General features: G+C 48.6%; 1 protein-coding gene across 1 annotated transcript; it reads left to right on the forward strand.

Moving 5' to 3' along the window:
- Positions 1–155: 155 nt before the first annotated feature.
- On the forward strand, positions 156–3,527 carry INHA (inhibin subunit alpha). Its single transcript, XM_004762879.3, has 2 exons — positions 156–912; positions 2,503–3,527. The coding sequence occupies exons 1-2, from the start codon at positions 639–641 to the stop codon at positions 3,333–3,335; spliced, it is 1,107 nt and encodes a 368-aa protein (XP_004762936.2). The 5' UTR covers positions 156–638; the 3' UTR covers positions 3,336–3,527.
- Positions 3,528–13,659: the final 10,132 nt, after the last annotated feature.

Genomic DNA, 13,659 nt, shown 5'->3' on the forward strand with positions numbered 1-13,659 from the left:
GGGCTAAGTTTAGAGCAGGCGGGACCACCTGCCCCCCACCCTAGCCCCAGTTCTAGCCCCAGCCTCAGCCCTTCCCCCCAGGACTGGCCTAGCAGCTGCTTGGTTGAAAGGGGCCCCAAGAAGGTCTGAGGGGCTGGCACATTCTGTCTTTGCGACGAATAACACTCTTAGGAGCTGGTGGACCCCAGCTCCGAGGCTCCTGTCCCACCTGATGTCACCTTTGTGCTGGGTAGAGGGATGTGGCTGTGTGTGTGTGTGTGTGTGTGTGTGAGAGAGAGAGAGAGAGTGTGTGTGTGTGAGTGTGTGTGTGTGTGTGTGTAGGGGAAGGGGTGGTATGTGTGGGTCAGGTCACTCGGGGTGAAAACCCTCACCAGCCCCCTCCCCCACAGGCTTGGCAGGAGTAGAAGATAAGGCTCAGGGCCACAGACATCTGCGTCAGAGATAGGAGGTCTCAATGCCATGGGCAGGGGCCACTCTGGATTGCAGGGCGTGGGAAGGACTGGGGAGACCAGGATGAGAAGGGTAGAAGAGGCCCCGTGGTGGGATGCTGAGGGCAGAGTGGGGAAGCAGGGGGCAGACCCTGACAGAAGGGGCACAGGGCAGGGAGCGGGTTCACAGTTGGCAGGGCTAGGTGAACTATGTCACCCCATCTGCCACTCCTGCTCCTCTTGCTGCTGTCCCCAAAGAGTGGGCATGGCTGCCATGGGCCAGAGCTGGACCGGGCACTTGTGCTGGCCAAGGTGAGGGCCCTGTTCTTGGATGCTCTGGGGCCCCCCACACTGTCCGGGGAAGGCGGGGACCCTGGAGGCAGGCGTCTGCCCCGAAGACATGCCCAGGGGGGCTTCCTGCGCAGGGGCTCTGAGCCCAGGGAGGAGGAGGATGTCTCCCAGGCCATCCTTTTCCCAGCTACAGGTAATGAAAGTGGGAACCGGCAGGGCGACTTGGAGAAGCAGTGTGGTACATACAGCGTGGGCTCCAGGGCCAGACGGGTCTGGGTTTGAATCTCCCGTCTCCTCACCTGAAAATGGGCAATAATGCCTACCTCTCAGGACTAAGCGAAAAGGTGCAAGGCTCAGGGGAGGCATTTGGGAGACATTCATCTGGGAGATCAAGAGTCTCTAGAGACAGACATTTGGGTCTGGGCCCCTTTTCTTCACCTTTCCTTCTTCCTCTGCCTCTGCTCCCTACTTCAAACCTTGTTTCTTTTGTCCCAATTAGCTGAGACTTGAAAAGATAACAGAAATGCAGGGGTAAGATTTGTTGGGAAACCTTTCCAGGAAATTAATCTACTTTCTCTTAAATTGCCTTTCATCTCCATATGTGTGTTTTGCAGTTCCACTGATGGAACCAGTAAAGCCCTCTTCCAGGTGGACTTTCTCATAATCTGGCTTATCCTTTGCTTCAGAGAGGAGCTCCTTCCTCCTTGTGCCTTGGTCTTGTGCCTTGTGCAGCGCAGTGACTCAGGGTGGATTTGGGATCAGGCAGAATCCCAGCCTGGCAACTTAGTCGTTAAATGTCCCTTCCTCTTTGTCACCCTGTTTCCTTATCCGCAGAATAGATCAATCGTGAGATTTTAAATGAGAGAATGCATGGGACAGTGTTGTCCCAATCTCTAGTCCTTCCCCATCTGCGTACCTGTCATGGAAGGCTGCCAACTGCCTTTCTTAGAAAGCACTGCCCTCTATCCTGGGTGATACGCTTTCTCCTCCCAACCCCCCACCCCTGCCGCTTTTTCTTTCAGATGTGAACCTATTTTTTTTAAGTGGAATTAAAAAAAATACTTTTTTTTTTTTTTTAAGAAAGAGAGAGCACCAGCTGGAGGGGCAGAGGATATCAAGCAGAGTCCATGCTGGTGTGGAGCCCAGTGGGGGGCTCGATTCCACCACCTTGAGATCATGACCTGAGCTGAAACCGAGAGTAGGATGCCATCCAGGTGCCCCTAAACGCGGAATTGTTTTAAAGACTGTATCATGCAGTATTTCTGACAATATAAAAAGATACACGGGGTGGGGCGCCTGGCTGGCTCAGTCAGGAGAGCATGTGACCCTTGATCTTGGGGTTGTGAGTTTGAGCCCCACGTTGGGTGTCGAGATCACTTAAAAATAAAATCTTAAAAAAATTTTTTTAAAGCTATCTGGGGGAATAAAACAAATGCCCCTGTATTCAAGGTACCTTCATTCAAGATTCTGTTTCACATGACTGGTGAACAAACATTTAGGTCTAACGATGCCAAGCGCTGGCGAAGGGCGGGCAGGGCCTCTTATATACGTGGCTGATGGGAATATTAATTGGTAAAACCATTTCGGAGAGAAGTTGGCAACATCTTGTATTTTTAGAGTCCTTTAGGGATGAAATAACAAATGGAGAGCTTCTGTGCGTGGGCAGAGCACTCAGAGTGTGGCTGGCTGGTGGCCAGCAGTCCTGTCCCTGCCATTGGGGAAGAGGAGAGGTCCCGTGCTCTCCCGGTCGGGGCTGCCCTCTTCCTTCCCTCTGTCTCCTCAGGTGCCAGGTGCACGGACCAGCCAGTGGCTAGAGAGCTGACCCCAGAGGCAGAGGACGGCCTCTTCACATACGTGTTCCGGCCATCCCAGCACATGCGCAGCCGCCAAGTGACTTCAGCCCACCTGTGGTTCCACACGGGACTGGACAGGCGGAGCACAGTGGCTTCCAATAGCTCTGGGCCCCTGCTAAGCCTGCTGGCGCTGTCATCGGGGGTCCCCATGGCCGTGCCCATGTCATTGGGCCAAGCACCCCCTCGCTGGGCGGTGCTGCAGCTCGCCCCCTCTGCCCTCCCTCTGCTGACCAACCCAGTCTTGGTGCTGCTGCTCCGCTGCCCTCTCTGTTCCTGCTCAGCCCGGCCCGAGGCCACACCCTTCCTGGTGGCCCACACCCGGGCCAGGCCACCCAGTGTGGGGGAGCGAGCCCGACGTTCCACTCCCCCGTTGCCCTGGCCCTGGTCTCCGGCGGCGCTGCGTCTGCTCCAGAGGCCTCCGGAGGAACCTGCCTCCTATGCCGACTGTCACAGAGCCGCCCTCAATATCTCCTTCCAGGAGCTGGGCTGGGACCGGTGGATTGTATACCCGCCCAATTTCATCTTCCACTATTGCCATGGGGGATGTGGGCTGTCTGCCCCACCGGACCTGTCCCTGCCGGGGCCCGGGGTTCCTCCCACCCATGTCCAACCTCCTTCCTTGTTGCCAGGGGCACAGCCCTGCTGTGCTGCCCTCCCTGGGACCATGAGGCCCCTACGTGTCCGTACCACCTCAGATGGTGGCTACTCTTTCAAGTATGAGACAGTGCCCAACCTTCTCACACAACACTGTGCTTGTATCTGACTGCGTCCTGCTGGTAGCTGCGTCCATCACCAGCTGGAAGAAAGGGCAGAGTTCAGAAAACGGATGGTTCCCACTGCCCCCTCCTTCTGTCTCTCTCTGCCCCAGGGCTCCCTCCCCATCCCACCCCTGTCCCATGGGTAACATGGGACAATAAACAACACAGTGCATATGACTTGGCACACATCCTCTGGCTTCTCTGATATGGTGGGGGGCAGGTCTGGGCCCCAGGAGCATGGGATCATAGGATCTCAGGTCACACAGCCTCACTCGACCTTGAAGTCGTGGAGTTCCAGAGCTGGGATTGGGCATGCCTCCGGTGGGAAGCTGCAACTCTTGCAGAAGACACAAAGTGTTCTGAGCTGTTGGTGGCCGCTCCGGAGACCGCTGGATCCCCTGCTCTTCTCTGCCCGAGCTGATGGACCCTAGTTCAAGGTCAGGGGAGCTGTAGACTGGCTGGAGATGATGGTTTTCAGGGCCTCACTGGAGACAGACATTCCGAGCAGCTTAGATCTTGGGTTTCTCAGGAACTTGGGTGGGAGATAAGGCAAAAAGACAGATGAGCTGGCAGGGCCTGGAAGTTGACAAGGGCAGAGAGCGGGGAGAACGCTCTGGAAGAGCAGAGCCTACTACCAGAGAAACAAGCTCTCGGGTCCGTGTATGGACGTACCTATACTCCGTGTCCAGAGCGGGGTGCAGAGAGTACTTTTCCCACTATGTTTCCCATCACTCCATACCTGCCTGCCTTGTCTGGGTCTGCTTCCCTGGCCTTCCTCCATGCTTTGTTCACTCTCCCCCGACCCCTCCATCTGGTTGTCCTCCTGCCCTGCCCCAGGGTCTTGGCTCTCAGCCAGTAGTTTCCATCCAGTTTCCCTTATAAAACGGTGATGTTCAGGTCCCTTTGACTGAAAGTTGGAGCACTTTCTGATAGTGACCGCACGACCGCAGTGCACATGCCTGCTAACGGTGACTTGTCAGAATCTCCTTCCTATGAACCCCGCTTCACTGGGTGGTTAAGTGCCTGCTCTAGGAAGGGGCTGTGGAGGGGCAAGACTTCCATCCCGTCACCCTTAGGCTAATGTCTTCCCCCTCTCTGAGCTGAGCTGAAGGAGCTACTCTTCCTCAGGGCACAAAAGAGCAGCCCACGCCACACTCTGGAGCTTGGCCCCAGTCTCTGTTGATGCTGAAACCCCAGCGAGGCTGCTGCTGCTCCAGAGGGGGGACCCTGCCTGTTCACAGTCCCCAGTCTCTCCAAGCACCCTCCTCTAGACCCAGCACTGCAACTAATCTATACCCAGGGCTCCTGGGGTCCCCACTCAGGTGGTGGACTGGCTAGAGGGCTGGCTGGATTCGGGCAGTGGTGGGAATGAGATTTCCACCAGTCTCTCCGAGCTTCATGCTCTCGCTGTCTGGCTTCCCTTGCCAGAGCCTCCCTGCCTTGAGAGGCCTTTCCCTGGGAACTGCAATCCTCCTCCTAGGCCTGGGCCTGTGTAGCTCAGACTTACCCTATCCCAGGAATGTGGATGACATCTGAGGGCTCTACCGAGGGGCACGGCGTTCTCCACTAGGCACTGCTGGTAAAAAGTTTTCTTGTACCTGAGACAGAGAGAGAATCATGAGGACAAGGCAGTGTCCTTTACAAACCTGCCGGACATTTTCACTGGAAAGGGATATGCTTTATTTGAAAGTTATCTTTTCTCTGTGTGTGTATGTGTCGATATGTGTGCGTGAGAGAGAGAGAGTGCAAAAATATTATTTCTTTTATGGTATTTTATGATATATTCTTTTATGATTACTTACCAAAATTAAAAGCTGGCAATTTTGGGGGTGCCCGGGTGGCTTAGTCAGGTGGGCATCTGACTCTTGGTTTTAGCTCAGGGCATGATCTCTGGGACAGGCTCTGCTTTCAGTGGGGAATCTGCCGGAGAGTCTCTTGTTCTCCCTTTCCCTTTGTCCCTCCCCATACTGTTCCCTTCCCCCGCTCTCTCTTTTTAAAAAATCTTAAAAAAAAAGAAAACCAAAACAACAAACCACTTGGGATTCTAATTTGGACCCTAAGATTTGTGAAATCCCAAAGTCTGGTAGTCACACAGGCCTGGGCCACCCCTTCTAGAATCTCGAAAGCCTTATTAAATTCTGTTAACTTAGCAAATCAGAGCGACACATCCTCCTCTCCCTAAGAGGGCCTGACAGTGGCTAAGGACATCTTTTTGTCCTTCTTTACTACCAGAAGACCAAGAGCAAGAGATTTCAGAGATGCTCTTTGTTCCCAGGGCTAATCATTAGAAATGCTGAATACTCTTAATTCAGTTCAGTTTGAACGGAAAATGCTACTCAAACTGACTAACCCAAACTTAATTAATTTTTTTTAAAGATTTCGCTTATTTATTTGTCAGAGAGAGAGAGAGCGCGCGAGAGAGCAAGAGATAGCACACACAACAGGGGAATCAGCAGGCAGAGGGAGAAGCAGGTTCCGCATTAAGCAAAAACCCCGGGATCATGACCCAAGCTGAGGGTGGACACTTAACCAACTGAGCCACCCAGGCAACCCCAAGCTAAATTAAATTGAACTGAATTTAAAAAATCACTGGCTTGTGAGAAGTCTGTGGCCACAGCTGGCTAAGGTTTAGCTTCATTTGGGGCTCCAAGGGTGCTGCCAAGATCCAGCTATAGACTCCCCTTCCCTTGGGCATATGGGGGCTTGAGCAGTTTCAGGTTCCCATTGTCTCACACCTGAGGGAGGGAGTTGGCTTGCGGATGTCCCAGAACAGGTCTTGGTGCCCCTGATTGTTCCGCTTGGGATCATGTGCTCCAGGAAAGGTGGTTGAGCAGACAGCATGCCTTAATGACTTACATCCTGTGTCCTACCCTTGGAGCCCAGAGCCAAAAGCACAGAGGCCGAAGGCGACAAAACGTGGTCCCGCAAAGCAGGATACAGTTGCCACAAAAATGGGGAGTTGATGCTGAGGGCAGGTACTGTGGATGTCTCCTCCTAATTCTCTCTAAAACCCAGCCCTTCTTCCATCCCTACACAGACCCTATTCTGTCACGTGCAGACCCTGTTCTGTCATTTGCGGGGCAATTCTCCAGGGGCAGTGCAGCAGTCTCCTTAACCAGTCCCCAAGCAACCATTCCCTACCTGTCTGGTCCACTTGCCACCTGGCTGCCAAAGGATACTTCTTTTGTAATCATGCCCCACAGCGGTTTAAAAAGTCGTCTCCACAAAGTTCAACCCCCTCTGTGTGTCTAGCAGCCCTTCCCAACCGACCCTAAACCCATCCCCACAGCCCAGTCTCAGACCTGTCCCTCCCTTCCTCTCCCAGCCCAACTACACGGGCCAAAACTCTGCTCAGATAAATTCCGATCCTTCCTCAAACACATCATTTTCTTCTCCGCTGCCCTGCCTTCAGCAGTCTCTTTTCCTCAGGCGATGCCTCCTTGAAGATCCAATTCTGATGTCATCTATTCTGTGACTTCTCTTCACTCCCAGATGGCGACCTGGCCACTCTTCCTCATTGCTTCCTGGGGGCTTTGTTCTTGAACGTTGATTTGCAAAACAAAAAACAAACAAACAACAAAAAAAACCAAAAACCCAAAAAACAAAGAACACATAGATATGTTCTCATGGTAACCATTCAGCTGTGGAAAATAACGCAGAGGCTCTCCTCTTCTAACTGCCCCCTCTAGAGAGCTAAATATCCTGCCAGACACATTGCTGTGAGTTTACGTACAGACACATACCTTGTAGAAATAGATTCCGCCCCACAAATGGTACCATGCCTTATGCATTGTACTGAAACTCTTTTACTTTATGTTCTGGGGGCTTTCTTTGATTTTTATTTCTATCCCTTATTACCTTTTACCTTTTTTTTTTTTCTTCAAAATCATGCACCCCACGCCAAATAATCTTCTTTTGTTAATTTAAGTATTTAGATAATAAACACATATACAGAACTTACTATGTGCCGGATAGGTTACAAGTAAAAGCGCATGCAATCCTCATAACTATCCTATGAGGCATGCATCGATGCCATACCCATTGCACAGATGAGAAAACTGAGTTACAGAGAGATTAAATAATTTACCCAGAGTCACATCCCTAATAAGTGGTAGAGCCAGGATTGGGACTCCAGAAGTCTGGTTCCGCCTCTAGAATACGTGGTCACGTGGCCTCTCCTCACTCTTCTTCAAATTTGCCCAGGTGAGGAGATGAAAATGTGTCCATTGATAAGGAAGACAATCCAGCCCCAGGACACTTGTGAAGATGGCAATTTCTTTCTTTCTGTCATTTTTTAAAAAAGATTTCATTTATTTGAGAGAGAGTGCAAACATGAGCAAAAGAGCACAAACACGAGGGAGGGGCAGACTCCCCGCTGAGCAGGGAGCCCGATTGGTAGGGGGCTCCAACCCAGGACCCTGAGACCATGACCTGAGCCAAAAGCAGATGCTTAATGACTGAGCCACCCACGCGTCCCCCACCTAACCTCGCCGTCTTTTTTTTTTTTTTGCCCAGTCACTTCCAATCTCTGAAAGTCTTATCCTTTTTTTCCCCCAACAACATTCTTTATTGATAAGCAGATGCAAAATGACTGACCTCACCCATGGCTGTCTTTCTGCTCATTGTGACATAATCTTTCTTGAGATGATTATACTTTTTTTAAGATTTTATTTATTTATTTGCAGAGAGAGAGCAAGAGAGCACAAGCAGGGGGAGCAGCAGACAGAGGGAGAGGGAGAAGCAGACACCCCTGCTGAGCAGGGAGACAACATGGGACTAGAACCAAGGACTTCAGGATCATGACCTGAACCGAAGGCAGACGTTTACCCAACTGAGCCACCCAGGCACCCTGATTACACATTTTTTTTTTTTTTTTGGAAAGATTATTTATTTATTTATTTGACAGACAGAGATCACAAGTAGGCAGAGAGGCAGGCAGAGAGAGAGGAAGGAGGAAGCAGGCACCGCACCCCACTGAGCAGAGAGCCTGATGCGGGGCTTGATCCCAGGACCCTGGGATCATGACCTGAGCCGAAGGCAGAGGGCTTAATCCACTGAGCCACCCAGGCGCCCCGGATTACACATTTTTAAAAGTTACAGTGAGTGCAGGAATTCACTAAAAAGAACTTACGAAGATGATTTAAGACCAGAGCACTCCACAGCAGGTGCGAAAGAACTGCTCATCTACAGGCAGGAAACCAGCTGATAAAACACGTCAGCTGCAAATGCGTGGTGCCTCTCGTGGGAAAGGGAAGCCTGCTCTGCTGCGGAGTTTCCAGGCCCATAGGATGGAGCCAGGAGCCACAGATTATTCCCAGGCCTTAAAGGCTAATGAATGCTGCCTGCCTGGCTGGGTTTCTACATTGCTTGGGACATTGGTGGCTCCTTCGTTCATTCTATTTTCTGCTTTTTAAATGGGAATATCTGTGACTATTAATCTAGAACTGTCTTACTCTTATATCTGGGAGCTGAGAACTTGTTTTGTAGGTTTGCAAGTGCACAGAGAGAGAGCAACTGTGCCCCAGGAATCATACCCAAATCCTCACCAAATGTCAAGTAATGTAAATAGTGAGATTTGGGACTTTCGAGGTGGTGAGATCTTTTTTTTTTTTTTTTAAGATTTTATTTATTTATTTGAATGAGAGAGGGAACAAGATCAGGGAGTAGGGGAGGGACAGAGGGAGAGGGAGAAGCAGACCCCTAATGAAGTAGGGAGCCCCATGTGGGGCTCGATCCCAGAACCCTGGGATCACTGAGCTGAAGGCAGCCACCCAACAGACTGAGCCCCCCAGGCACCCCATTGGTGAGATTCTGATAAAATTTTAGACTTTGAGTTGATGTTGTCATGGGTTGAGGCTTTTGAGCACCTTTGGATGGGATGCGTTTATATGGGTTGAATGCAGACTTTGGGGGCAAAGGTCGGCTATGGCAGGCAGAATAATGTCCCTCCAAAAATGTTCATGTCCTAACCCCCAAATCTGTGAATAGTTAACCTTATATGATAAAGGGGACTTTGCAGATATGATGAAATCCAACATTTTGAGATGAGGAGATCATTCTGGATCATCTGGGTGAGCTAAACATAATCACAAGGAGGGGAGCCTGGCTGCCTCAGTTGGTTGATTTCTGCCCAGGTCATGATCTTGGGGTGGAGAGAGATAACCTCCATATTGGGCTCCGTGCTCAGCAAGGAGCCTGCAGGGGATTCTCTCTCTCCCTCTGCCCCCTCCCTCTCTCTGAAATAGATAAATACATCTTTAAAGATTTTACTTATTTATTTGACAGAGAACACAAGTAGGCAGAGAGGCAAGCAGAGAGAGAGAGAGAGAGAGAAGCAGGCTCTGCACTGAGCAGAGAGCCCGATGCGGGGCTCGATCCCAGGACTCTGGGATCATGACCTGGGCTGAAGGCAGAGGCTTTAACCCGCTGAGCCACCCAGGCGCCCTGATAAATACATCTTTAGAAAGTGTGATCACAAGGGTCCTTGTAAGAGGGAAGCAAGAGAATCAAAACTGTAAAAGATTTAAGACCAGAAGCAGAGATTGCCATGATATGGCCTTGAGCCAAGGGATGCCAGCTGCCTCTGCAAACTGGAAGAGGCGAAGGACAGGTTTTCCCTGGAGCAACCAGAAGGAAGCTGTGATATGTTAATTAACATAGTAAAGACCCCTCAACTTTGCAGGTGGGATTGAGGTTCCTACAGATTTAAGATGGGGCGATAATCCTGGATTGTCCAGTGGGCCAATCTAGTCACAGGAGCCCATAAACACAGAGAAATTTCCCTGGCTGTTGCAGAGAGATAGGATTATGGGGGGGGGGGTCTGAATGGTGTAAAAAGGGGGCTACAAGCCAAGAAATGCAGGCAGGCTCTAGAAGCTGGAAAGGTAAGGAAGTGATTCTCCCCTACAGCCTCCTGAGAAAAATGCGACCCCACTGTCACCTTGATTTTATTTTTTAAGATTTGTCAGAGAAAGAGAGAGAAAGCACAAGCAGGGGGAGGGGCAGGCGGTGGCGAGGGGTAGAGTGGAAGCAGCCTCTCTGTTGAGCAAGGAGGCTGACTGGAGACTCTATCCCAGGACCTGGGGATCATGTGACCTGAGCTGAAGTCAGACGCTGACCTGGCTGAGCCACCCAGGCATCCCTGCCACCTTGATTTTAGTCCAGCAACACCCACGGTGGACTTCTCACGTATAGAACTGTAAGATTGAAAATCTGTGTTCTTTTAAGGCACTAAACTTGTAGTACTCTGTTATAGCAGTGATAGGAAACTATTACTTTATTATTAATGAGGGGTAGAGACCGAAGATGAAGTCATATCTGGGAAGAAGAAAAAGCATTTCTGTTGTTCCTGATGCAGCTGGCCTCGCCCACGAACTGCTTGGCTTCAGCAGAAATGCAAACATGCTGTCAGTCCTTAGATCCGGTGTGTCTAACAGAAAAAACATTCATGAGATTCTACACTAATTTTGTCCTGGAATAGAATATACTGAGCAGTTACAACAGTTTTCAGTGTATAAAGTGGGTCCCCTAGAAATTGGGGGTCCCCCTGTGTTGAGTGAATAAATGGATGTGATAAGGACAGGCTCTGGGAGAGACTGGAATGACTCCATTTTATTTTTTAAAGATTTTATTTGTTTATTTGACACAGGAAGAGAGAGAGTATGAGCAGTGGGAGTAGCAGGCACAGGGAGAATCAGACCCCCCACTGAGCAGGGAGCCTGATGCGGGATTTGATTCCAGGATCCTGGGATCACAACCTGAACGGAAGGCAGACGCTTACCCGTGAGCCACCCTCAGGCACCCTAATAACTCCATTTTATTTATTTATTTCAAAATTTTATTTATTTATTTGACACAGAGAGAGAGAGAGATCACAAGTAGGCAGAGGTGGGGGCGGGGGGCAGGCTCCCCGCCAAGCAGAGAGCTCGATGCGGGACTCGATCCCAGGACCCTGAGATCATGACCTGAGCCGAAGGCAGAGTCTTAACCCACTGAGCCACCCAGGCGCCTAATAAATAAATCTTTAAAAAAAAGTAAAAATAAAACCTTAAAAAATAAATAAATAAAAATCAAGTGTTCTTTATCACATCTTCTCAAGAACTGCTGACATTTGTGTCCTTTTATTTCTGGTTTATGATGATCACAGCTCTATAAAATACAATGCCAAACTGTATTTTTGATACTAGTAATGTAGCTAAGTTGATAAGTAAAAAGGATGTATAAAAACTAAACAGAAGGGGCTCCCACGTGGCTGTCAGCTGAGCATCTGCCTTCTGCTTGGGTCATGATCTCAGGGTCCTGGGACTGAGTCCTGTGTTGCACTCCCTCCTCAGCAGGGGGTCTGATTCTCCCTCTGCCTGCTACTCCCACTGCTCATGCTCTCTCTCTCAATTAAATAATAAGTAAAATCTTTTTAAAGAATCTAAACGAGAGAAATAATTATTATATGATCAGACTATTTCAGACTATTTCAACATCAGAATATAGGTACTCTCCAGTATATAGCACAGAAAAACTTTCAACTTAATTTCATAAAATGATTTCTTAATGGCTGTTGATCAATGAAGCACCAAGGAAGTTTAGTGCAAATTCTACCAAATGCATTCATCAAAACGGGGGTTTTGTTCCCTTTTTCTGCAAATAAGTGTTATTACCTTAATACTGAGAATGTAACAGATTGGGTTGACTCGATATTTAAAAGCTATCAATCACCATGGGACACCTGGCTAGTTCAGTCAGTACAGCGTGACACTCTTGATCGTGGGGTCATGAATTTGAGCCCTATGTTAGGTGTAGAGTTTACTAAAAAAAAGAAAAAAAAATGCTATCACCATAAGCCGGCCCTGCAACTAAAAACTCAAACACAGTAATCTCAAGATCCATCTCTAGTCCAATATTATCTATACTCAGGCTGGAAGACAGAATAGGACCAAAATGTATGTATGTATAAAATGTATTTAATGTATTTAAGTATTAAAATGTATTTAAGTAATAAAAATAATTTGATTGTTTTAATGCTGGAAGTATTTTATTATATTAAAATGGCACATAATCCTTCCTACCTTCTGCTTCATGGATAAGAGCAATATTATTTTAGTTGCTCAAACATCATAGTATAGTTGATCCTTGAACAACATGGGTTTGAACTATGAGAGTCCATTCATACATAGATTTTTCCTGATAAACACAGTGCAGTATTGTAAATCTATTTTCTTTTCTTTATGATTTTTTTTAAGATTTTACTTATTTATTCGACACAGACAGAATGAGAGAGGGAACACAAACAGGGGGAGTGGGAGAAAGAGAAGCAGGCTTCCCGCTGAGCAGGGAACCCGATGTGTGACTCGATCCTAGGACCCTGGGATCATGACCTGAGCCAAAGGCAGACGCTTAATAACTGAGCCACCCAGGCGCTCCTCCTTATGATTTTCTTATCAACAATTTTTTTCTTCAGATTTATGAAAAAGAATACAGTATATACTACATATAGCATACAAAATACATGATCATCAACTTTATGTTATCATTAAGGCTCTGGTCAACAATACGTTATTAGTAGTTAAGTTTGGGGAAAGTGGGAAAGTCAAAGTTATACATAGATTTTCAACTGTGGGGGGAAGGGTCAGCACCCCAACCCTCATGATGTTCCAGGATTGTCTGTATAAAGAATATCTGCTTCTTGTGGTAGGCTTTTCATCAGCTCTCTGGAAATGAAGTCCCAAGAATAAAGTCTTATAAGTTGCAAATTTGGGACAAGACTGTACAAAAAAGTCCCCAACATCCAGGAACCTGGGGATTCAACACTATTGAATCTTTGTATCAAATGACTGTTATTGGCTAACAGGGTTTGAAAACTTTTTTTTAAGTGATCTCTATGCTCAACGTAGGGCTCAAACTCATGATCCTGAAATCAAGAGTCGCATTGTCTACTGATGGAGGCAGCCAGGCGCCCGGGTTTGAATTTTTATTGTTGCCCCTGAATCATGAATAAGCACAGCTACATTAAGTAGTGACTTCTCCTCGACTTCTGGGGAGGAAGGTGTGCTCTTTCAGGGGTAAGGCTTCCAAGTTTTCTCCATTAAAAAAGGAGAGCTGAGATCAAGAGTCTGATGCTTGACCAACTAAGCCACCCGGGTCCTCCAGGTCTTTACCCCCAAGTTTTCTCCATTAAGGCTTTCTCCATTAAAAGCCCTGAACCTTATTCTAGGTTTTCAGTATACTTGACCTTGACGATCCTCCATACCCAAATTCACTTGGCCATCACAAGCCAGTCACTGAAGTTTGAGGGGAGTCTCTTTTTGGAAATATTCTGCCACCAGTAATGTCATG

This window comes from Mustela putorius, unplaced genomic scaffold, assembly GCF_011764305.1.
Source record: "Mustela putorius furo isolate JIRA1106 unplaced genomic scaffold, ASM1176430v1.1 tig00000275_pilon_pilon_pilon, whole genome shotgun sequence".
Taxonomy (NCBI): Eukaryota; Metazoa; Chordata; class Mammalia; order Carnivora; family Mustelidae; genus Mustela; species Mustela putorius.